Source organism: Camponotus vicinus, unplaced genomic scaffold (genome assembly GCF_025532165.1).
Source record: "Camponotus vicinus isolate PSW18456_S1 unplaced genomic scaffold, iyCamVici1.0 SCAF_14, whole genome shotgun sequence".
In the NCBI taxonomy this organism is placed as follows: Eukaryota; Metazoa; Arthropoda; class Insecta; order Hymenoptera; family Formicidae; genus Camponotus; species Camponotus vicinus.
The window spans coordinates 4,292,222-4,319,926 of NW_028141950.1; the positions used below are offsets into that span (position 1 = coordinate 4,292,222).

The 27,705-nt window shown below is 37.4% G+C and overlaps 1 protein-coding gene across 7 annotated transcripts in view; it reads right to left on the reverse strand.

The window, feature by feature from the left end:
- Positions 1-27,705, reverse strand: part of Ss (aryl hydrocarbon receptor spineless) — a 199,051-nt gene that overhangs the window by 24,783 nt on the left and 146,563 nt on the right. For all 7 annotated transcript variants that reach the window (XR_014436620.1, XR_014436621.1, XR_014436619.1 and 4 more), the window contains 2 exons: positions 20,984-21,102; positions 4,609-4,698 (listed from right to left, as the gene is read on the reverse strand). Coding sequence is in view for 1 of the 7 variants with exons in the window: in XM_083088460.1 (XP_082944586.1) it covers positions 4,609-4,698; positions 20,984-21,102 (209 nt within the window). In the remaining 6 variants the exon portion in view is untranslated. The remainder of the gene's footprint in view (positions 1-4,608; positions 4,699-20,983; positions 21,103-27,705) is intronic.

Below are 27,705 nucleotides of genomic sequence, written 5' to 3' on the forward strand. Positions count from 1 at the left end.
GACAATCGCGAAAGCTCGCCTCGATGCTTCGAAAGAGTTCCCTTCCATAACGATACGGGCGGTTTGTGTGTATTCGCGAGCTTTTTTTATATTTCTCGCGTGAGATATGGAACTAAGAGAGTCGGCGCGAGCGCGCGAGACCTCTCTCGTGAATTACATTGTGGGTGGACGCTGTCATTACGCGCTTTTTCCCTCGCCCCCTCGCCTGGAGGGGGAGGCCCCGCGACCGAGGATCTCGAACCGAGTTTTCGCGAGCGCGGGTGGTTACGGGGCCGTGTAATCGCGTTGTCCGAAACGTACCGAGTCGCGATTATGTCGACTCAGATGCGGTCATCGAGTCATGCGAAGTCATCGCGGCCGCTGCGTGTCGCGTGCGTTACGGTTGAGCGGACGAGGGTTGAGACCGGGGTTTTTCCTCGCCGAGAGATCGCGGACGGATGAGTGCACAGACTTGGATATGAGGTGACGGGAATCGAGGGATTCCGTGTGCAAGAGAATGAGATGTTAATATTTTCTCGGCCCATATTTTATATATAACACTCGAACTAAAATGTCCTATCTCTTTCAAGTTTTTAATTTTCATCCTGCAATTTAAAACATGATCATTTAATTAAAAAAATATTTCATGATTATATAAAAATAAAAATCCCGATAAAAATCTTTCCTTGCTGTGAGTGCTACGAAAAAAAAATTGTTTAAGTTAATTTTAGAGACAGAATAACTTGAGAATAAATCAATAATTTCTGCCGATTGATTATTAAAAAATGATTACGCTTGAAAAAATGAGGGTATTCGAGAGAGTGCTTTCCTAATGTTACCCTATAAAATGTCTTCTTACAACGCATCTGATGAATGCGCTCTTAAGTTTGCGTGCATTCGCTCGCGTTTCTAACATCTCGGGCACTTGCACGAAGTCCGAGGTGGATTATTTTCATTACGGATGCAGATGAATGATTTTCGTAACGGGATGCAATGTATTCTGGATCGCGAGTAATGAATAGAAAATATTCAGATTTAACAGACATTATCAAAACATAATAATTATATACCATCAATTTTTGAGTCTGTAACATATTACATATTTGAAATATATTATTTTAGAGAGGAACAAGAGATGCATCAAAGTAAATAAAATTTATGCCGCAAGGAAAATATATAAATATTAATAAATATACGAAAAGGAGAGAAGAAAAATTAATCATGGAGAAATTTTTAAAATAAAAAATAACAGGCGAAACCTGTTCATGAATAATAAATCTAGAAAAGTCCAATAATGTGATATAAAATGATGATAAAAATCATGATTCAAGTGAAAGAAGATACTAGATTCGAATAAAAAAAAATCCTAACAAGACGCCTATCTATTTCAAATGCAGCTCGTGCAAAGTAATCGTTCTTGTTTTTCTCGATACATATATCATATATACAACATATACGGTACCGGTTGCGTGCATTGTTACGTCTCAATGGATACTTGCACGAAGTTGGCGTAATAATTCGAGCTTGTTAAAGAATACGAATCAAGGGTCCTTCGATACAATTTATAACACGTACGGTCCGTAAGGTCCATTTATGCGCAAAGAACATTGCGAGATACTATCGCGAGATGCTATCGGAAAATCTGCGTCACACAAAGTAAGAAACGCGTAAAACACACGAGTGCGCGTGAATAAATCAATATTTCAACACGAGACTTGAACAACCAGTGTCATTCTCCGCAAGTAGAAAGATAAATGTATCTTATCATGCGACGTTTCTCTCTCCTTTCATATTTTCAAGTCAAAGCATAGCGTTGGTTTTAAATATAAAGTGAGTTTATCGATATAATTTTCAAGATAAAAATTTAAATATAAATAACAAAAAAATAAATAAAGCATATGTTACACATAAATTGATATAAAAAATAAAATATTCAGTAAATTATACCTTTGTTTTTAAATGTTAATTCCATTTAATTAATTCTTAGCAATTATTCATGTGATATTCTAATACATATTCAATATAATGTTTTTGCATCACGTGTTTCACATCGCCAAGTTTGTTACAAAAATGAATATCAGAAATATTAATAATTTAATATGTGGCGTTAAGCGATAAAAAAATTAATTTGTACAAATATAGATAAATAAATCTTTGTATAAATATTAATACGCAAAATGCATAAATCAGATCTTCGATTTGCACGCGGAAAATGACGATGAAACTCGCGTTGCGTATTTTTTTTCCCACAATCACATTCCCGCGGACTTCTGCAAGAAGCCGATTCGACTTCCGTCATTCCCAGCGAAACCGGGGCGAATGATTTCCGTTGGTGATTTCGAACGCACACATACGCGTGTCGCGAGGGGATATTTAGGAGGAAATCTAGAACGCTCGCATATAACAAACCACTTTTCTTCGTTCCTTTTTTTTTGTTGTTGTCTCGGATATGCGGTCATCGAGTCAGAAAATCATCGTCCGCTATTTTCTGCAATTCATAGCCAACGCGTTCGCGTGCGCCCCGTATAGAGAGTCATCGGCTCGGGAAATCATCATCCGTCATTTTTTACAATGTATGCACATTGCGCTCGCGTGCGTGCCGGAGTGTATACCTATCTGCCTACCTACCGAGGGGGCTCGAGTGACGATATTATGCCGGGTAGTCGAGCACCTATCCCCCTCATAGATAGATGAATGATTCTTTAATGCGCTCTCGCGTGGACGACCAGCAATATAACACGATCAGAGATTGCCAGCTTTCCCGAAACGGACAATGTAATATACGTCTCTTTACGTAAGTATCTCTTTCAACTTAGAAATAAAATTAAAAAGAAAAAATAGCTTGTCTTGAAAAGATTTTATCGAAAAATATTCATAAAAAAATTAGTTCCACACAAGTTAAAAATTATTTATCATATAAATATTACTTTTGTTGTGTAGAAATTGGTGCCAATTAATTTTTCAAGTTTGGATGCATATTTATTTGCGAATTTATTACTCTTGTTCGTCGACGCTTGGACGCAAAGCTACGCAGAAACACGGCAACTCTCGTGAGCTGGAGAAATCTGGAGAATCTGCCGACACCTCTCCCGATGCGTCATCTAATCGAGTGGGACTCTAATGGCTTGATCGAACGCGAAGAACGCGGCGTTCCTCGCCGATATGTATCGGGAATATAGCGCGAAATCGGTTTCCACATTGTGTACACAATGCTCTCGCGTGGAACCAATAGTCCTCGCCAACACTGTGGTTACACACGGCCGCTTTATCATTAAGGGGGAAACCTCGAAGAGAGAACGTAGGTATCGTCTAAGTATCCAAATGATCGTGCGCGGGAACAACGTCGGTAGCAATCGAATGTGCAACAGTGTGGATCGCAATTAGATTCGGTCTGCGAATGTGGCGAATCGGGATCGGTATTCCGTAGTTCCCACACACGAGTGAAACGATCTTTGCGCGATCTTTGTCGACGCGAGTAAAATCACCGAGATTACGTCGTCCTTAATGAGCCTCTGCCCAGCCTCCGCACGATTTTCCGGCGTCATAATTAATTAAAAGCCACATCGAAATTCGTTGGTACGATCCCACTTTAGCATACTCGTGCAAATCCACTAGCAATAAATTAGGATAATAGAAATCTGCGCAAAATCATCATATTTAAATAACATTAAATCTAAAGAAAAAAATATTTCGATATGAAGTACGATTTCAATAACTTGATTTATACTTTTATCCTCTGCATTTATGAATATTTTATACAAACTATTACAGAGATGTTTACAATAAAAAAATTGAAAAATATTATTTCCATTTACAAATTATCAAAAATAAATTTTACAGAATATTTTATGAAGACAGAGATCCTTTTATTCAAACATCTCGGACAGATTTGTTTAGGCCGGGCTAAGTAATGGCGATGCATGTTGCACGATTGTGATATGACCTACTGTTACTACTGAAAAATGTATGTCGGCCGTCAGTCCTAGCGAAAGGGTACATTGTCTCGTGAAAGGGATGACGCTCGGACAAACGTGACACGTACGGTGAACTTGACGGCGCTGGCGTGACTGCCGCATGTCGGGTGTGGATACACGGTGACTGAAGATAAACTAACGAGGGTGAACTATGTCCAGAATTACCTCGTAATAAAAGGCAGCCGACGGGCAAACGTATTCTGTGTTTATAAATATTATGGATCTATAAAATACGTCACCGCGCGACTGCGCTTTTAAAAGGAGCGTAAATAATTCCCTAAAACATCGTCAGATTTATCGACAAAGATTTGTTTCATATGCATGGAATTCTGACGTATTCCAAGCGAGATGTTTTTTCAGAGATATTTAGATTATTCACAATGTGGATTTTAATAATAATGTCTTTTAAAATTCAATATTTTAATTATAGTTATTTAATAATTGTTTTGCTAAAAGCATTAGGTAGTTTGCAAGGATATAGATATTTTACACATCATATAATATTTTCATATGTATCTGCTACATCAATAATGCACTTACTCTCTCTGTATTTTAAATATAAAATTCTAAAAATTTTAAAATATTCTATGGCATATGTATATTTTATGCCATGATGATAATAGCTTAATTGGCTCAATTATAAATTTAAACACACCTGATGGAAGCCTAGATAACTCTCTATGCTGTGGGTAGCGAAAAACACTTCCCCGTCGCAAGTCAATATTAGCAGGAACCCGTTCAGTGCCTGAAACAGAAAATTGATTCGCTAATTAAGTTAAGCACAATTGCTTGTGTATTGTTAAAAACTATATTTGAATAAAATATGAATATAACGAACGTACGCATTTCTATCATTGTAAAATAATTATATCTGCATTAATATTAATATAATAATCGATGCTCCAAATCGTCTATTAATCGTCTCAGTTAAATAAAACACGTCGTGTAAAATATCCGGAATTGATGATAATCGGAAACCGAAAGACTGCTCCGTTTTTGCACCGGGGCAAAGTTCAAGAGGCTAATTCGTGGCGTGTTAAGTTAAGAGCACCGCAAAATATAGGTTTAAACGTAGTTAAACGTACATGTGAGTATATACCTGCGAGAATAGAGCGGCGGCACGAGAGAACGAAAGGGTACGTTGCCTTTTAGGGTACGAAAGCAAAGGCCTAGCGTTTTGCGGCGGCATCGTACGAAAACGTTCCCTGGAAAGTTTTCTCATTTGTCTGCAGACTCGATACCGGTAAATACCAAACGAGATTGCAACTCGAGTGTGTTTACTTCGATGCCCAAAATAACTGTTATCCGATTATCACTGAGCTATATAGGCCTGCCTCGGAAAAGAGGAACGTGCTTTCGCACATACATTATTCACCCACACGTTTTTCAACTGATAAATATAATAAAATTGAGAGAATTAAATATCGATAACAAAAGTACACGAAATTTACGAATATGAAAAAATAGATGGTGTTAAAAATAAATATAAATTTATTTGTATTTATTGCAAATGCAATAAAAAATATGAAAAATATATGTATCCTTATATTGTTATGTCATTTTACATTTTTTCAATCTGTAAAGTATAAATTTTCGAATTTTGAAAAATATGCAAATCGTGATTAACAGTGACAGAAATATTTTGTAAAAAGAAATCTGTTTTATACATAATCTCTATCGAGTACACGTGATCCAATAATTACAGTGATGGAATTTTATGGAAAAAAAAGCGAACTTTGGCGGAGCAAATGAATCTTGAGGCTAAAGGGTACATATACCGAGTGTGCCGATAAGAATAATTCAAGGACGTAATCCGACGTGGCGCGCACGATTAAGCTTTCCGAAATACACGGGCAATTTCGAGCCGCCACGCGAGAATAGCACGTCGACACGAAAACGGAAGGGTGCGTTGCCTTTCGGAAAGCGGCGAGGGCGGCGAGCGTTGTTTCTCGCTGCCGGGAACGCGCTCTGAAAACTGCCCCGGGAAAGTTTTCCCATTTATCGGCGGTCCCGATACCGGCAAATACCAAACGAATTCTCTTTCTCTCTCTCTCTTTCTGTCCGTCTCTCTCGCAACAAACGAATGCGCACCGCGCATCGAAGAGCCGAAAATATCCGTCCCAGTTTTAACCAGTCTTCAGCCGACGCGCTATACATCGCTCGGGGAAGCAGGGTGGAAACCATTTAAAGCCTCCGTCCGCTCCACCGCTTTCTCTGCGAGCTAAATGTGTATTGTTTTGTTTTATTTCGCAGTGGCAGTGCCAGGCACGCCAAATCGGGAACCGGCAACTTATTGTTTTGAAATATGGCTCGCTGAAATCGGCATGTAAAAAGAAAATGGGAATTATATATCAGTGCGAATTAATTGATATTTAATTTTAAAACGGAATACTAGAGACATTACGAGAGACATATATATAATTATGAAGGTATAAAATTAAAAATAAGTAATCTGTCTCGTGAGTTTTTCACTGTGGAATAAATAACAAAAAAATTCGAATTTAATGGAAGAAACTTTGATTATATCTTGGAAAATATATATATCTTATATATAAATTTTAAAATATTTATTTTCTTGTACTTTTGTTATCTTCACTTTCTTACGCTTCACGGCCTATAAAGAGTTAAATTTTCCGTGGTATCTCAGGATTCTCCCGCTTCACGGCGCCGACGCGACGCACGCTCGTAAAGTTGCGATAATTGCGGATATCTCGCGGCTTCCTAATCCCGGCTTCCGACATTCTCGCAAGCAATGCGATCGTAGACTTCGTACTATCTCATTACTTCCGGGATAAAATGAGGCTCGTGTGTCTTAGAAACGGCCATAATAATTATTAGGGCGATTAGACGTGGTTTATCAGAAATTCGCAGGCGTATTTTATATAAAATCTGGTAGTCGCGTAACTCCTCTAGAATGTAAAAGAAGCCGAGAGTGGCTCGTCTGATCGTACAATTCGCTCGTACGAGTAACGTATGCCTTGTCCTGTGCCTTCGCACCCTCTCGTTACGACGAAATATGTCACTGTGTCAAACTCTCGGTTTCATTTTCCGATCCGCATCGGGTGGGAGCCTCGATTACGTCTCGCGATAGCGAGGTATACAAAATGGCACACTTCCGAGCGATCGCATGCGCGGATGCTGCGTTTTGATTGGTTAATCCGCAGGGTGGGCTCCTGGCGGTTGCGTCAATACGGATGTGCGCGAGGGGTGAGTCTCTCTACGACCTCGTCTCGTTTCACCCCATACGCTACGTGTACCACGTCGCGTAGGATACGGAGCTATAATAGGATTTTCTCCGCTTCCTGCGCTTCCCCCTTCCTTTCCCGTCCCTTCGAAATGGCCGACATAGCCATTCCGCGGTAGACATCCCGCGAGACTCGTTCGCCCTTACTACTATAATTGCATTGTTTGGGGAAGTAATCGGGTTTTCTCTCGATCGACCAGTTCGCGGGGTCTTCACGATCATGACTATCATTCTGTCAGATATCTCACGAAGCAAAATGGAATCGCTATTCGACTTTATGTTTTATATTAATGCACTTTTAAATTTTAATAAATGTTCTTGTATGGCTTATATTAAATTGAGTAATTTTTTTCGTAAACGCTTTTATATTATTTATAGAAATCATTCAAGATGAGTCATATCCTTAGACTTGACTGGGAATATGTAATGTATAATCAAGATGTACAAAATGTTCGAATTAATCATAGTTTCTTGCGTTAATCATTTAATCCATGTTTGTGGATGAATTTTACACATGTTCGTGATGAATGTCCGCGAAGAACACACCGTTTGGTTTCTTGAACTCGAAATCTGCATACCACGTGCCGATCGTGTCAGGCATCGGCGTCCGTGCCCGTGACTCCCGCTCGCATGCGAGCGAAGAAAATGGAAAGATTTCGTGCGTAAAGTATTATTGGCGACCCGCTAATGCGGGAGAGTCAAGGTGAGGATGAAGGGGTATTAGAAGTTCACGCTTGGACGGAACACGCGAGTGCGCCCGCGAGTGGCACGCGACTGGATTCGCCGAGCGGCTCACGCGAGAAATAAAAAGCCGCATCTTTTTCTGCCTCCTCCTTCCTTCCTCCTTCTTTGTTTTTCCCCCGGTCCTTTGCGGAAGAGAAACACCCGCGCTTCCGCGATGCGTAACCGTGCGTGATCGACTTGATATCGGATTTAAATATCGAAGAGAAAACAGATTTAATGAATCGTGTTATTTTACGAATTTTTTTTTTTAAATTCGCAACTCGATGTAATAATCCAACACGTTTATCGCGATAAAATAGATGAAATATTAAAATTAATGCCATAATTTCAGTTGTGTTTTTTAAATATATAGTATTGTATGCAAATTATATTAAAATTCTCGAGTATTAATTGATCTGTATATCCGGAATACAGTTTATTTTACACATTTGTCATTAATCTTTTCTTGCAAACATTTCGCAGGAGAAATAATATAATATCACCAAGTATAAATAAATACACATCGTGATAGTAATATTCATAGAATTGTGTATTTTAATTTAACGATAGAATCGAATGCATGCTTCTAATCAGTCGTTGATGCACGATTTCAAAGTAGAATAAAATTTATGTGATGAATGCTACATCAACGCCGACCTTGCCAAGGAGAGAGAAAGATACAGAAAGAAATCATTCGCATTTTAGAGATCAATAAAGATATCGAAGTGCATCAAGACAAACGTTAATGAATTCGTGTAATGGTTAGCGGATTTTCGTGGGGATTTTCATTTTCATACGCAACGTTATTCGCATTGCATGCGTTATCATCATTAAACGATCCCGTATAATGCTCCATCTTGGTACGACCGATTAAAAGCGACCGCATCCAAATTAACCTGGTTTCCGGCCCGGTTTTTCCTCCCTCCCGCCGTCCCCTCGCGACAATTTATCTGTAGTTTCGGCCGCCTTACTCTCGTTTATCCGACGACTAATTGCGTCGCGAACGAACACGCGACCGAGCCTAGCGACGACGACAAAACTGGATCAGCTAATCCGCCATGAAATTTTCTTATTGTTAATCGCGAGGAAGAATTTCGATAAAGTATACATCTTGGTTAAAAGTATCATCGTTATTTAGAAAAAAAATTATAACAGACTGCAACGACTGATAATTGACGTTCTAGCAAGGAATTTCAAAAGCTCGACGAAGTTTTTGACGAATTAAATTCTAATAAACATAACTAGAGATTTCTTCTTTTTGGATCTTTTGATTGCTCGTTGCTCATGTAAAAATGTATCGAGTGTTTGTTTTACAAAAATTAAAAGCTCGTCGACAGCTTCACCTGCTGTAGAGTTCGTTCGTTGCTGCACTTTGAGGGGTAATATCTTTTAAATTCGTCCGGTAATTCATTGGTCGCTCTCACATATCGAGCGCGCGTGACGGACGCCTCTTTCAGACCCTCCGTTAATTAAGCTCTTCGGCATCGTATCTCGTTAAGATCGTTAAACGGTGCGGTAAATACATCCCCTTCCTCAAATTGCGCATATGCATATAGAGCACCGGCAACCATCTTGCAACCTTGCCTTGGAAAAAAAACATGTTATCAGATGGCGAATGCATTCGTGTGTTTCGCGTAAACACTTCCCGTGGAAATATACATACATTTGTGCGAAAAGTGATTGTATCGCACGTGATAGATTTAAAAACAATGAAAATCGTTATATGATATATTGAATTATTACTTTATTATTTGCTTGAATGATCTGTTTTTTGCATATAAAATAAGAATGACAGATATTACTTTATACTCGTGATGTAAAAAATTGTCACTATTTGATTTCTTCTTTTTAATTGATTTGATTGATTGATTAATCTCATAATCAATAAAGTAAAAAAACTCGAAATTTTCCAAGGATTTCCGAATCTTTTCCGGTAATAATTTTCAGATAATTAAAAATGTGATAATTATCAAAAAAATTACTATTGCTCAGAATAAAATAAGTCTGCTTTTGCTAACTATGAAAAATATTATCGACAAGATTCCGTCGAGTTTGAATTTCCAAGTATGAAAAAATCTGCTTTACTTAAATCGCGTTTTATTATCACAATCATTTGTGTGTGCAAGAGATACAGATTGAGAGATAAGCTCGATAAAATTATATAAATCAACCCTTGATTTTAACCCCGAGCGGAGGATCCGCCATGAACGTCTCGGCTTAAGGTCGAGCCTAAGGTAGAAGCGAACCCGGGCCATACGTAAGGCTTAAGAGAGGGTCGACGCGGTATCTAAGGGAGGAAAGGAGCACGCGATCAATACGGGAAGGACTAGCGGTGCCAGACCAAGGCGAGCCCCGTCGACCACCAACCTAACCTCATATCATCCCATCCCATGCACCCACCCAACCTACGGACTTTACCTTTGACTCAGTCTCTCTCTCTCTCTCTCTCTCTCTCTCTCTCTCTCTCTCTCTCTTTCTTTCTCTCGCATACTGACTCACTGTCTACGAGAATCGCGCTCGCCCTCTTTGCTTGATTTCCGCTCACATTGCTAGCGACGTCCTTGGTTCCCGATCCGATCGCTCGTTCCAAAAACATTTCAAGATAGATATCTTGAAGCTTACCGCATCAAAAAGAGAAACGCGACGGCGCCCATTCGTTGAATATTTTGCGAAGCTCGAGCACGAGTTTCTTAATCCCATACAATTTAAATTTAAAATTACATCAGTAAAATTAATACAGGTTAAATCGATGATAGCATCATGAAAATACGAGCGTATATGTAAAGATACATTTTATACTAATATGGTCAAAACAGTGATTTATCTTAATGACGAGAAAAAAATATAAGATCGAATATTATCTTATATGCGGCAGATATAATATGAATGGGGGATACATTTGTAATATCACTGACCCGGTGCTGTGTAATTGCCAGCTGCCGCCATCTGGTCTCTACTAATTTTAGGATTAGTAAGCCGCGCATTGCATTAATGATTACATCGCAATTATATCGAGCTTGAGTCGTTCCATAAACCGTAATTGAGTGGACGATCGTGGTTCTCCACCAACTTCCATCTTTTTCGCATTGCATTTAATGTCTCGTACAACTTATTGTTATATCTGGATGCACATTCCGCATATATGTGACTATATCGGCGTTTTCTTTTTTACTCGCGCTTCTCTGATCGGATTCAAAGCATCAAATGTCAAAATCAAAATATGTGTAATTGATAATTGATAATAATCGTAAGAGCTATGCGAAAAAATTATAATTAATGCTAAACATATATTTCTTAATATCATATTAAAAATTTTGTTAATACAATTCTGAAAGCTTGGATGGCACCGTTTATTAAAATATTGAGCAAATTTTTATTAAATAAATTTTTATATATCTGTACGCGCTAATAAGTTTACAAGTAGTAAAAAAAAATAATTGACGAGACATGTGCAGAAGAATTTTGCTAAAACTGAGTTTCTTACGAAATTATGAACGAAACATTGTGGATGTGCATTTATTATACATTTGAGAATTCGCTCATTTTTACGTGGTAACGTGATACGTTTTTTTTATGAAAACAACGGAAAAATTACTCAAGAAAAAAAAGTTTCGCAGAAATTATGGTTCTTAAATTGACTTTCGCGAGACGTTTCGATGCGGTTTGCTTTCGTGCTGAATTCGATCGATTTAACGACGACTAGCCTGTTGTTTATTCCGACTGCTTTTTCCCTCTCCGCGCGATAACTTTTATAATACTCGTTATCGATTAGTTTATGATCTTCTTTTTAACCCTTTCACTTAGCTTAGTACGACGGCTGCCTTAATTAGCACTGCATGTGAAATCTCCTTTTCTCTCAACTTTCCACATTTGACAGCTGTCAATATATATAATCGCTATCATTATAATTATTCAATCAAAGGAATATTATATATTTCTCTTAATACGTTAATAATAAATATACAAATGTTACCGCTTTCACTTTCTAATTATTATTTATGTATTTTCATATTTAATACTAGAGAAGAAGAGAAATTTTTAAAGAGAAACAAATTTCATATAATTAACTAAATTAAACTACCGAATAAAAAATAAATCAATATAAAAAATATGCCATATTTTATGCGCAAGAATTTTTAAAAATATATATTCAATATTTATAATTTATAAATAAAACACGTAATCTTTATCTTTAAAAATTTTTATAGTTAATTTTGCTATAAAATTCTTTTTACATAAATATTATTTTTTTTTAAATAACTGATTAAAAATACAAAAATTATTTTATTTGTCATTTTATTTTCTTTTTATTTCAGAATAATTTTTGGAAAAATAAAAGAGGCCTACAATTTTATTAAATTTAGAATGCATTTAAGACTTTATTTGTTGATGATTCTTTCTTCACTTCAGTATTGTTGGAATTGGACGTTCGCCAAACAAACTGGTTAATTCTCTTCTCTTCTCCGATATATAGTATAGAGTTAAAAGTCGATTCGCCAAAAGTCACGGCTAAGAAGGTTAAAAAGTTGAATGGCTGTGAATACATCATGTACGCCGCAACACATTACATAGCATATCCGTAAAAGTTCGAGTGTGCGGTTACCCCAAGAAATTAGCTGTGCCATCTTGCAGATGTTTCAAGTGCGAGAAACAAACTCTTTCCATTATTTATAAATGTGCATGTGAGCGATATACTAGTCTTATCTAAGGAAAAAATAGAAAGATCATCTAACTATGTCTGATAACTATTATCTTCGCGTGTTTTCTTTACATTTATCATTTAAAAAATAATTTTACAAAAAACATTTGTTTCTTTTAATAAAATCCTTTTAATTCGAGACTGGTGTTGACTTTAAATAATGAATGAAGCTTTATTCTTTTATTAATGAGACTTAGATAAACTACTAATAATACTTACAGAATTTTATAAAATTCTACGATTAACAAGCTCAATGATAAATTTCGACCAACTTCGATTATATATAAAATATATATAAAATTATATTGTAAGCAAATTTTATAACAAAAAATCGCAAGAGAAAACCTATAAATTTTTCCTATTATTCCGCTCACAATAACAGTAATTTCAACGTCATATCAACCTCGGTGCGGTATCGAAATCGATTTAATTTCGGCAAATTATGCAATCTTCAGCAAAACAAGAACTCATGTATCGCGTTTTCATTCTCATGAATAAGCATACGAGAGGCCGAAAATCACTTTACGATGCAATCTAGACACGGAGATTACGAGCTATGTCGTTCCTCCGTAAGCTCGAGCGGTTTCGCCTAACGGTTAAGATCCTTGGGCTCTGCAGAAATCGCCAACTTTCGGCCGGTTCAACGACTAGGAAATCGCCGGCCGTCCATCCGGGACGAAAGTTCCCTATCGCTCCTCGCATACGGAGCAATCAGCCGGGAAAAGCAGAAGGCACCGACATTCGCGCAGAACCGTGGCAGACATGCAACCGTCAGCAACAAGTAAGACCTTATAACACGATCATCAACTTGGCCGTACGTTGTGCCCTCTCGTTCCATCCAGACCGACCGACTCTTCGCTACTTTACCAATTTGCCGCGTGTACACGGAATTCACTTAAGTCGACTTAGCCTGGCCGCTCGCTCCTTCACGCGGCGACGTGATCTAAATTGCACCGTGCGAGCGTAACACGCGTGGAGGAAAGTCTCGCCGGGTGTCGTGATTGATGCAAGAAACAGAGCTCGTTCCAGGCGCGATAGTTCGGTATTATTTGCAGGTAATTTCGCAAATTGATTCGGGCGATCGCGAGTTGTAAAAGATTCACAATAATAATAAACAATATAATAAATGATAATAATAATAATATAATAATATAAAAATAAATATAAATAAATATAAATAATAATATAAAAATAAATAATATATAAATAAAATAAATAAATAAATAATAAATTCAATCTCTCTCTTTGGTGCAGCTTTTAAAAAATCGAGCGAAAATCGTAATATTAAGAATCGTGAAATAAATTTATGTCAACCTTATAAACGTATGCACTGATACTCGCTCGCGTAAACTGTACGTGAGAAGTACTGTTTGCGTTAATTCATTCGACTGAAAAGTATGTCATTTCAGGTTTATAACGCTTAAGTAGCATTTTGTGTTCAAAGCATCGAACAACATGAAAATCCGTTTCGAACGGTAGTGTGTTCGTGACTCGAAAGTAATCGAAGTCACGGAGGTAATCGTGCCTGCATAGCTAAGCTTTAGAGACAGATCTTGAATAAAGATATACAAATAAATATATATATGAAATATGTAATAATAAATTATTACACAAATAATATAATCAGAATAAAATAATATCGTGTAGAATTCAAACTAATGTTTTCGTCGAGCAACGAGAAACGTTTGTAAACGTTCCAGTTCTCCCACTACTTAATCGCACCAAAAACACATCCTATTAGTATCGCAGAGCAGATTATTAGTATCTTTGAGATGTGCCATTAAATTGGAAGCGTAGACGTAGTAGTGGGCACCGGGAAGGAAGGGAGAGAGGTTGGAGAGAAGGCGCGGGGAGAAAAATAGCTCGGTTATGATTACGGGTTACCGGGTGGCGGGGGTCGCCCCGACCACGACCCCCTTTTACCGACGCTACCGCGCGGCGTAGCTGCCGCGTATTAATGCGATACACGATAGCCTGGTGGCTATTAAATAAAAAATATGAGAGCAAAATGGCCGCTTTCGCGCGGCGATACGTCACTGAGAGGCGTGATTTGTACCCGAAGCCCGAGTTGTGCGCCAGGCTAAAAATTGGTCGATCCACGATCAGCCAAAAGGGGAGACACGGAGCCGAGGGGGCCCCCCGCTAGAGCGAGTCGCTGAATTTCGCCCGCAGTGCTGTATCAACAACATAATGCACAGGTTCGTTGCATTTTGATCGGCTTTAACGAGTAATTTCGTGGCAATACGTTCCGTTTCGTACAGCCGGTTTTATAGGCACCTTGGTCGCCCTTGACGCATCTTCCGAAATTCGACGTTTCATCGCGAGATGTGTAAGTCAATATGGAGTTGCTTAATCGATTCGGAGTCAATTTGAGCTCTTTTTTCTTGTGGAATTTGACAATTTTTAATTCAGAGTCGTGAAGGTTGGATTTTCAATTAAAATTTTGACAAGTTACTTTGCACTCCTAAAGCTTTACTCGCAAAAGTTCCTTTTTTATAGAAACAATAAAATACAATGATAGCAAAATTGTCAGCAGCTGAAATTTTCCACAGATGCCAATAAAAAACTATATATATTTTATATTCTTTAATTTGCTAAGCTTTTAAATAAAAAAGAGTTTGAAATATGTGTTTATCATATTCCATTCGAAACATCCAATTTTCGTTTATAAATAAATGCATCCTGCGAGAGTAGCGGATGAATGAGCTTTCGGTGCCATCGTGTAAAATGTGACAATCTTGTTTACAAGCCAAGGGATTACTTGTAACCGATGCATGTACATACATATATGCATATAATAAAATATATTTTACAAGAATATCATGCATTACTACAGTCCGCTCGTAAATCGATTCTGTCGTTCGTGGATGGCCTGGTTCACCAGCCATGGATTAGCAAACTCGATAACGATTTTCCACTTTTCACCGGTCGATCCTGTCGCATAATAACAGTACCTTGACGCGAAAAATGTAGCCGATCGCATATTTTTCTCTTGTAGGAATCTCAGAAAAGTTTATTCGAGTTTCATCAAGGAACGAAAGCTGAGAGCCGTGCTCGACGGGGGGCCCCCTGCGGTGTATCGTGCGTTCACGCCGGGTGATAATTTCCGAGAGACGACAGAAATGGATTGGCGAAGTATGTTTCGTTCAACGATCGAAAAATCCGACCGACCGGCTGCATAATCAGCGTTTTATTCGTTTATATTAGGGAAAATGACGCATTGCCTCGTCCTATCGTTCGTACCAATTCAGAAATTGCTCATTACATGAGCCAATTATATTAAGCTGATAAGAATGTAAAGTCACTAATTAAATTGTTAAAGTAGAATTCACTGTAATAGTTTATTAAAAAGTAAGAGAGTTTTAAAAATTATATTTTTATTCGTGCGAGATTATATATTATTAAATATATTATATAATTATATAATATTATATATTATATAATATTATATAATTATATAATATATTTAATAATATATTATTTTAATAATATTATATATTTATATAATATTTACATAATATTATATAATATTATATAAATATATAATATTATTAAAATAATATTATTTTTATAATTCCAAGAGTCTATGAATATTAAAATTTATAACACGATATTTGTCATTATTTTCTCGATATTTCTTCCGAATCGCGGCTCGTGAGCGGGTTCGCGAAAATGGCGGTGTTTATTGTGGCGAATTACCGGCGCGATGGTTTCGTGTCGAGTTGATCGACGAATGCTTTCGGTCTGCTTAGAGCTTTTACGTCGGACATTCAGGAGAAACGATTTCTCTCTTTCTCTTTCTTGCCCCCGTCTTCGTGGCAGAAGTGACGAAAAAGGGCAGTAAACGTTTTACGCGAGGAAACTTTCGTAGAAGTAATGTATCCGCATACCCCCCGTTTAGAGAATAGTAAGTATTAAGTAGGAAGGTACCTTCCTTGCACGCTACTCACGAAAAACGATACTTTAACGCGGTTAAAAGTCCGTGTATTTGATTTCAGTTGCTTCTTAAATATTCGCTATTTACCACGAAGAACTTGTTTTGCGTGGTCGCACAAAATTATTGTCACGGTAGAAACTGCGTTCTCGACGTCTGATACCGCAACAACTTGTCAATGAATGTAAATCGCCAAATAAAATTGTTAAAATACTGTGTTGAAATAATTGCTGTAAAAATAATTTATCTTGGCGAGAAAATTGAAAAACCTTTTTATTATCATACAATATTAGCAAACTATTGATGAATACGAGTCGTCGTCAGTGTTCGTCGCATTAAAAAAGGTATCAAGTTTATATTTAGGATTAACAATGATTTTTAATTGTGGTGTAATTTTACGAAAGCGTGTGCCACTTCTCGGAAAAGATCCCATTATATTCACTCTTTGGCGCGTTTGCCTTTTTGACGCCATAACGATGCAGTAGTAATGAATTCAAATTAAAAAAAATTAGATGTGAAACCTCAGTAATAAATGCTACTAATATAGCTTCCAAGCTTGAAAGTATTAATACGCATATTTCACTGCACACACTCTCGTCGAAATATATTAAAGTGAACAAATTAAATTTTCTCGGAGGACACATCATCCAGTCTCTCTCGAGCAGTATCAGAGGACATGTAATAAAAGAAATGTTTTTTATGCTGCTGGATGATGTGTCCTACGAGAAAATTTAATTTGTAATATTTTCTAAATCTTTAATATTTCAGTTAATCAAATAATACTTATATATTTTAATGCTAATTAAATTATAATTTCGCAATAATTTCTCTAAGTATTAAATAAAAATCTGTTCTGTCAATATTAAATAATTTAGTGCCAGTTCAAAATAATTTTTCAAATATTTCCATTCATCATACCATCATATTCACAATGGCATATACTTCAAATATAAATACATATTATTAAAGATCTAAGAAGGGGGGGAGATGTGTATTTTTGTGAAAGTCATCGAAAGTTATTAAATTCTAATTCTGAAGAATTAATTTTCTTCTTAAGATATTAAATTTTTACCAGCGTTTATATATCGCTCGAAACAAAAATTTCGCTTGCACCCTATGAAGGCGGGGGATTCGAAGAGAGAAAGATGGGAATGAAGGCATGATGTACGCGCAGGGAAGCGGCGATCCGGCAAGCGTTGATTTGATGCCGTGTAACTCGATAGACGCGAATTCCTCCCCGTAAGACAAGACAAGGGAGACGTCGTGTCGTGTCTAAATCTCGAGTCGTTCCCTCAATCGCTCGCACCCCCCTCGGTCAGTCTGGCCGCGACACACGCGGCGTATAATTGGGGAACGAGGTATAAAAATCCGATCGCGCTCAGCCGTAATTTCGTAGATGCCTCGTGGTGGCAGCCAGCTTGTCATAAACCGGATTTACCGTCGGGGTTCGTAAACTTTATGAGGATCGGCCAAACGGTATACGGCGGGTGAAAAGGAGACGGTGCTGTGCGCGGGGGAGGAGGGGGGAGGACGAAGAAGAGGTCAACGGAGAGTTGAGGGAGAAAAGGCGTAGGAGGAAGACGAAAGGTCCTGGAAAGTCGCTTTCATGGAACCACGCGAATAAATATATTATTGATGTACGAGTCGAGGAGAGGATATATTGGTTTAAGGTGAACTATCCGGAAACCGGTATCCAAGGTTCAAGGAAACGAACACGAAAATTCGAGCTGAGAAAATCAGAAGCGACCTGATTGCATCGCCATTTTCATAAATCGATATACCGTGTCAGGAAGATAGTGTTTATGGACGAACCTTTATTGATTTATATCTCGTGATATATTCGAACAAATATACACATTAAATTGCAATCAAATCATTCGACGTAAGAAATAATAGAATGTCGATCGAACATGCATATATAAACTAATACATGGAATTATATATTCATTTTATATTTTTGTAATTATAAATTTGTTGCATTTTTTAAAATAATCTATAATTTATATATAAGAAATAATTATTTAAATTCATAAATTATACGAAGTGCCTATTTTATATTCTATTAAAACGTTGAATATATAAACAAAATAATAAGATATATTTATATATAAATAACTTAGCTTGCCGATTGATTACAATATAAAAAGAATTTAAAAATATTCTTTTAGTCTTAATACAATTCCATGAGAATTCCCTGATTTTTCCAGATATAAAAAAAAGATTCCTGAGAAGTTACCTCCTTTTCCACATTTTTCCGGGGAGTAGACACCTGTATAATTATTTCGATAAAATATAACGTACAATGAGGGGAGCAATATGCGATGCAAAGACTGAAACCGAAAAACTACGATAAATCTTGTTGATCTCTTTACATCAATGTACATCAATGTCGCTCGCGTCTCGACGTTTCGCGATTCGAGGGCGGTCCGAGAGGCGCGTGTCGTTGTCGGAGGCCCGTTCGGGAATTAGCTCCGGGCGTACAAGGGCGTACGTAACGCAATTAACGAGCCGACAATTAATAACCCGCCGTTATAGATGCCGGCGGGATCGTTCGATCGCGTAGCGCGCACGTCCCGAAGCCTCGCATGAAATCGCGCGTACCCCTCGTAAGTGTAAGTGTGACGCACCGTGCCCGCCCCCCAACCCTCCACGACGTATCTCGCTCTATCAGCCTCCTCAGCACTCTCCCTCTCTCTTTGTCTCTCATTGCCTGTCTCCCCCTCTCGCTCTCGCATCCGCAAACTCGCTTCCCTTTCCCTCGCGCGCGCACCTAAAACGCAGGAAAGGGAACGTAATAGCCTTGCATGATACACCGCCATTAATCCGTGTATATACCCTTCCATACTTTGGAGGAATAGACACCTCGTACGCCTCGGTTTCATAGCCGGTTCATCAGCCGGATATCTCCCCGCTTTCTTTCCCTCTCCGTCTGCCTCCTCTCGCTCCTTCCTGTCTCTTCCTCTCACTACCGATGATTTAATTTCGGCGCGCACTCTAGTTCGCGATTCGAGACTTCTATATCATACGAATCGATCGATTTTATCGAAAAAATGTATAAGTAATCACAAATTTTTGGAGAAAAAAATTAATTTGAATGCATGCATGTTCTTATAATTCCTACATATTTTCTACTTTACATATTAATTAAATGAAAAAATTTTTTGTTTTTTCTTTAAATATCATAAAATATATAAAATAGAATTATTTTACATTTAAATATTTTCGATATTTTTAATTTATACGATTATTTTTTTTATTTATTATTTTATTTTTCATTATCGTTTTATATCCTTAGAAAATTGACTTCGTAGACTTTTTCTTTTACTATTACAAGAACTGTCTGATTTGATATGATAGACTTTTTATTTCGAATTACTAAATTGTGATCCGAACGTTTCTATTTTCGTCGTATCATCCGCTTTGCTATATTTCATCGAAATAATATACGAAACCATCTGCAGTTCTTCCCGTCAAACATGACGTCCAATCGTATCGTTTTCCTGACAGACAGTTCCAATCACGGATCGTCATTCGGTAGCACGCCCGTTTCTCTTCTCTGCCTCCTCATTCATCTCTCCATCTGTCGTGCACACACACCACTAACCGTCGATCAATCGTGAATCGTATATGGTGTGCTTATGGCAGGTGAATGTATCGCGCAGATAACATCGCTGCTCGAAATGGAGTCGATCGTTTATAATCGCTGACTTATCATATCGCGGTTGATTGGTCCTTAGACTAGAGATTAGAATCAATAACTTCGATCCTTTTTTTCAATCTACGCGAATTGACATAATGACCCTCTGCGCAAGTGCCGTTTAAGAGATAAGTATCGTTTACAAGTGTACTATAGAGAGAATTGTAATATTTTGAAGTTAAAATTTAGTATAAATAAATTTAATTTAAAATAAATAAATGAAAAGCGAAGTGTACCTAATTTTGAATAAAAAATTATAAATAAAAATAATAGATAAATTATATAAATCAGAGGCTTATCAAATATAAGTTTCGATGTATATATAAACTTATACTCAATTTGACAGTTAATTCGTAGCAAGTATAAATATAAATATGCAGAACGTATATGTTGCCAAGCAGTTCAATAACTCGCGATGCACGCTCCTGTTACCAAGGACTTGAGATATTGCAAATCGGTCAGATATTTCACGCGACTCGTCACCGTGTCGTTTATTTTTCAAGCGTACGGATCAGCTGCGAGAGATCTCATACGCGACGATGGATTTCTCCGCCACGGTTGGCAAACTGAGACGATCGATCGAAAGAGCGAGGAGGAAGCAGGTGTCTTTCCTCGCCACGGCACGATAAATATGGGAGCGCGTCGAGCCGATATGCATTTTTAAAATTCTGCTACGTCCAAATGAGATCGTAAATACGGGCTGTTCTACGTAATGAGCGTTTCCAGTACTCACCTGTAGGAACATTTCGCCGTCGAGGTGATGATGGTCGTAAGCAGCGAGCGCTGCCAGCTCTCTCGCCCTGTAGTGCGAGTCGTGGTGTGAATTCTCCTCTTTATCCTTCTGCATTACAACTGTAACAGAAGAAAATAAATTATTAAAATATGAGTTTGCGATTATGTCAATAACTCACAGTCCATAAATAATTCGCAAGTTCGAAAAGTGTTCGTGATTATACTTATGCTCTATAAACTCATACTTTAAATCGACATTTTTATTTCTCTTTGATAACATTTTTCATCCTTTTATTCTCTAAGAGATTTATATTATAATATAATTAAATTTGTCTGTATTTCTTTTTTTAATTAGGCTTAACAATAATTAATATTCTATAGATGTGTTACTGCCTTATAATATATTAGCTGCTAATAAATAAAATGTACTAAATATATTTTTTATAACATTTTTTAAATGTAACTTTTTATTCAAATATAATATTTATGAAACCTACCAGCTACCTATAAGTTTAATGACAAATGATACGTGTACTATACGATTTCTGAAGATTACACTAAGATCGTCCCTGATGATCAATTTCTAGTGTTCTTTTACATTCCTACAGTGCTATCGTCTTGAAAATGCACAAAAAATGGCCACGCCCGTATTATAAAAAAAGCCGCATTAACGCGGTAGCATACACAATGTTGAGTATAACAAAAACCGTCGAGGAAGAGAGAGGATAATTTCGACGATGCAATTAAATTTCAATCAGGCGGCCTCGTCCGCGAATCTTAATAAGACCTTCGCCCCCGCATCTTCTTCCCGCCTTTTTTATCACGTCGACCACAAATCACAGGAATGATTAGAGAATTAAGCGGACGATCCGTCGTCGTTTCTCGACGTACAAATGCGAAAACGAGAGAGCCGCATTCTCGTACAACCAATGGCTTTATGATCTTTCTTTATTTTGCTAAATATTTTGATAAAGTTTCTCGTCGTCTGCAAAAAATTCCAAATGCAATTAATGATTCTTTTTATTTTATATATAAGTTGAACGATATTTTTTTTTGCTGTATAATGACACATTATATATATGATATAGTTTATTTATTTATTAAACTATATTAAGTTATTTATTAAACTATATATATTCAGCTTATTTTTTAAGAAAGATTGAAATAAAATCAAGAGAGATATTTACATGCAATTACAATGACATTTTGGTCTGCATCTCTAAGTTATTTAATAACAAAAATTTAAACCGTTTGAAACATCTTATATAAAAAAGAGAGAGCTCAAAAATATGAAAAATGGACGAAAAATTTACGCATGAAAAATATTCATCGATTTTATAAACGATTTCAGATTGAAGATTACAGCCGAGAAAAAATGACAACGATAATTTATATCCTATGGAAAATGTCTCGATAAGAGCGAAGATGTATTTTCGATGCTTTGTCTGGTCGATAATCGGTATCGAAGTATTATAAATTCGCTTATCGTTTATTACACGATGCACTACATTGACTGATTGGATTAAAAGTCATTAAAGTCAACCGTGCAACACATCGAGCCGTTATCAGATTTATCATATTATACGCTGTAACGTCGGTTATAGTTTGCAGATTTTTATAAAAGATTAACCTGACGAGATGACGTCGGCGAAGGGCAACCGAAAGGGCGACGGACATTTTTTACCGCCGCGCAAATTTATATTTCTTGGCTGCAACGATATAATTAAGGCAATTACTGTCAAAGATATAAATTCGTCCGATGGTTTTATCTAGATTCGATGATCCGTATCAGCATTGTGCTTGTCACATTTAAAAATCGATAAGCATCCTTATTCCAGTTTGATAAACATAATCGTTCACGATAGGATGCCAGATATATTATTACAAATTTCTATACTTGAGGAGCGTGAAAAATAATTCAAAAAAAATATGTATGTTGCACATTTATTATTTTATAGACAAGTTTCTAAGATTGTGAATTTTATTTGAAAAAATATACATTTATTTTTTTATTTTATTTGCAAAAATACATATTTATTTTTTATTTTTACTGCTCGTGACTCTTTGCGTTTAAATAGATTTATTAGACGTATATTTATTAATCTGTCAGTGCTATACATTATACTACGGATCGCGACAGTTATAAATCTAGAGCGAAAGTTTTGTTTCAGAGTCGCGTAGAGTTGAAGCGCCACCGGTGACTTTAACGCGACCGGTTTATTATTTAACACGACGTTGGTCTCGTGTATTGTAATTACGGCGCGCATATTAAGCAAGCAGGTGTATGGAACTGCAACAGATCGACGATGTATTATAGGGTTTAAGAGGAAGTGTCGTTCACATCCTGTCACGTACGTAACGCCGCTGTCGTTCTCCGAGCCCGTCGCGTTAATCCGTTTGCGCCTAAGTTGTTCGGACATCGACGGTCTTCGGATCTTGGAGAGAAAGGAAGCGCGTACAACGAAAAGTTTTAACGAAATTCGGTCCGCTCTTATAATGCACTATTTATCGACTCGTAAACAAAATAATTCTAAAGTTATTATAACTCGAAAGTTATGATGCAACATGGATGAGCTCGCGAAAGAAGCATTTGTGTATAAATGTATTATGTTTAATTACGTTTATGTTAACTATTTGGATATAGATATATCTTTTTTCTTATTTTCTTACTTTAATTATCAAGTAATAAGATCAAGTATCGTATTTAACTACGTAAATAAATCTTTTTAAAGTAATAAAAATTAATTTATAAACAAGGCTCAAGACATAAATCTAACAATAAAAAGGAAAGGTCAATTAGACCCTGGACGTATAAGCGCGTAATAAAATAAATTTTCTAGAATGGGAAGAAAACACTTTATTAATATCATTTAAAAATTCAATCTAATTAAAATCCTTTCCCTTTTTATTCATGAATGAATAACGATATTTGTTCGCACTTATGCTTTCGTACTTTGAATTCCATGCCAACAAGCGATGACAGATGACGAGACACTTTTGCCTTTCAATTGCTACATCGCGATATAAATCGAAGCTTCGTTCGATTATTCATCCCTCCTTCGGGAATCCATTGATAAGCGACTTGTCTCATCTCGAAAAGGAAATCCGACTCTCGACAGGTATAATAAGATCATCCTACAGCTTCGAGATGCGAGTAATCGGGATGCATCGACGCGCTTCATAAGTTAATAATCTTTCGTAAAGCGTTTAATATCAAAGAGTAGAGTATTAATGTGTACATGAAAGATGCGCCGACGGCTATGCATAAAAAGTGATACACGCGATGCACGTGTATGCCACGCGACTCTTTCGACCGCAACCGATCCGAATGATCGGCAGAAAATAAATAATGGCATCGAAAGTCAATTTCAAGGATTTTAGGTCACGGAGATTTCTTACTTTACATCAGACACTTGCACAATCGAGAAAATCATACGAATTATCGACTCACATAGGGAGTCTCGTGGAAAATGACGCAATAATATTGAAAAGACATTAGCATGTCTTTTGAAAATAATTTTGCACTGCAAAATTACCGTCGGTAAAAGCTGAGAAGAGAAATGCGACGTAACTTGCACGTAATTTTGACATTCATACAAATTAAATAATATATTCGAAGATGTATAAACAAAATTTGTTAAAAAATTGTCAATAATTTTGTAATCATATTCATGAATTAATTATGAAATTTAATTAATTAATTGTTAAATTTATTATATATATCATAAATTATATAGACATAAAAAATCACTTTCTCTCTTACATGTCTACTTCCCAACCATTATTTACAATATTGTATAATAACTAAGTTTGCAAATGTTACAATATTTCGCAAATGACAACGAAAGAAAGGATGCTGCAAGAAAATTAAGGAGTTTTCGAGTTTTTCCTTCGTGTAACCACGCTCTTCTTGCTTTTGTCATAACATTAACTCCGAAATGCGTTAATAAATTTTGGACTTAAATGACGTTTAGCATCGCGGAGTAGTGTACAAGGGAGATGTACGAGAGCAGAGCGATGGTTACTCGTAAATAGCCGCACGCAATGTCGTGAAGCTCGTTGTGTCGCACCGTGCCACGCGACCCTCTGTCACAGGATCCATTAGGACGACCGTCAGAATGACCGCAGGATACGCGAACGACGAATCCGCGGATGTCTGGGGACCGCACGTGCGTATCCGACCCACCGTCGATCAATTCGATTTTCGATCGTCGCGAGTCCGGACGTGGGGCCCTTCATTCGGGACTAATGACCATGTCTAATGTTTTCTGAAACAAAGGCTTCCGCGCGCAGGAATCCGCGACCGGATGTTTCCAGTCAGGACGACAGGGAACGAAAGCGGAAATATTCTTGCAGGATACAAGCCGAATGCTGCAGGATTTCTGGGGCTTTTCAGAAAATAAAGTAAGAAATATTACTGCAAAATTAAAGTCACTGGAAGAAAGCGATGATAGTCTAATTTCTAGCCACAGATTTGACATCTCAAGTAAACAAAGAACTGGTGAAGAAGAATAAGCGTTTTAAACACCTTTGCAATCATAACAGCGTCAAGTTTTAATCACATACGTGCACATGGAGATATTAACTTAATTCCCCCGCGTCTTGTCACGTGTATAATCACACTTAAAACGCGATAATATATCGATAATGCGGAATCAACAATAGTCACAGCAATAAAAAAAAGGATACGCGAACCTCGCCGGAAAAACGTTCGTGGATGCGGGCGACAGGCGTAATCGTCGGCGAGATAACGCGATAAAAGAAGCATAAAAAATAAAAAAACAGAAAAAGGACGGAAAATAACGCGACGCGGATACAGATGCGATCTCGACGCAGCGAGAACCGAGAGAACGTGGAATTCTGGTGGAAAGGTCGCGCCATCGCGATGCGCCACGCCGGTGCAATCAGCGCTAATAATTATACTTCCTCCGGCAAGGTCAGTGTTTATGAACATACATCTCTCTCTCTTTACATATATATATATGTGTACACGCGCCGGAGAGGAACGCAGGAAGTGGCGGGATCTAAAAGCGGAGGCGGAGGCCAATCAGAAACACCGCGCAAACTTTCAGCGAGCGGGAATGGTGGAATGCCCTATACGTGCTTCTCTCTTGATGTTTTTACGCCATAGTCAGCCTCGGTTTCATCTAACCAAACTTCATCGCCCACGTCACGTACGTCAACGAGCTTCCCTGATGTTGCCGGCCTCTCGGTGGAAATTGGCGTAATTGAATGTGTTATTTTTAGAAATTGTTGTCGCCGTAAGATGCGAGAATCCTCGGTCACAGAGATGAAGCTCTCGCGTAATAGTTCGTCAAGTCGCAAAGCGCCATTCGGTAGTGTGTTTTCTTGCGAAAAAGATTCTCGAACGATCGAAACAAAATTAAAAACTGCAAAATATTCTAAAACCATCAAATATGCATAATTTTTTTAATTAATTATATTTTTATTACATATATTTTGATTTAAATATCTTTCAATTAATTAACAAACGTTAAGAGTTTGCAATTTAATTAATCAAGAGAAAAAAAAGAATTTATATCAGTCAAAATCCGTACAGAGTATCTGTGTGTATAAGTCATCTCCGACATTCGTTTTCGTTGTAATACATAAATTAAGCAAACAAAAGACAAAATCAATCATCCCTTTATCTCCGTTTCATCGACAAATCCTGTGATTCGAGGACCTCCGTTTTATAATCACGAAGGTCGGAATTCCATGCTCTCGCCTGTCAGAGCCGCGTCAACGACCGTTTTCATTAGATCGTTCCTGCGATCGGTCGGTCGCTTCATTAAGCACCGCCGCCCTCATTTATATAGACGTCTTTGAAGTGCAAATAATGACGCTGCTGCTTAGGGGCGCCTTTCTCCTCTACCCATCTACCTTCCCGGTGTGACTTGCGTTTTACGCACCCTGCCAGCAGCCACCGGAGTCGACCGCGGCCGGCGGTCGCGCGAACCCGAGCTAAGTGAACGGTTAAATAAGTGATTATCTTCTGATCGTATAATCGATCGGTGATTGATGGAGCCGGTGGCGCGGGTGCACGACGTGTATTAACGAGCGCGCTCCCAACATTAACTGAACGCGCCCGACCACCCGTTAGATCGTTTCCGGATGTCACGCGGATGTCCACAGATTATGATTTGGGAGTGCTATGTTTGCTCTCTTGTGTGATTCTCTGAGGATCACCGGGTGTGCCACGCGTCCGAATAATTACGCGTGAACGAATTAGTTTGCGTGAAATTGTAATGTAAAAAAAATATGGTATAAAAATGCTACACATCAACGTCAGATCATTTCAGAAAATCAGAGGTTTCAAATTTTTAATAGAAAAATTAATATAAATAAAATAATTTAATAGAAAAATTAATATAATATAGATAATATAAATAAATTAAATAAATAAAATAAAATAAAGAATAAAATAAAATACTATAAATAAAATAATAAAATAATATTTATGTCTAAAAAATAAAGATATTTTACATATTTTAACATGTATAATTTAAAAAAACCGTCATTATTATATATTTTCTTTCTCCTCTATTTTTATAAACTACAACTCTCTTCTCCGAATGTCCTCCAATTTCCTCGAGAAGGAATTATACATCATCGACCGGTTGACTCTCTTGGCGGAAAACTTACGTGGCATCGAGCGGAACTCTTTAGTCCCGCGGGATTATGGGGAAGTGACATGGCTGCGAGATCCTTCATGGGGCACAT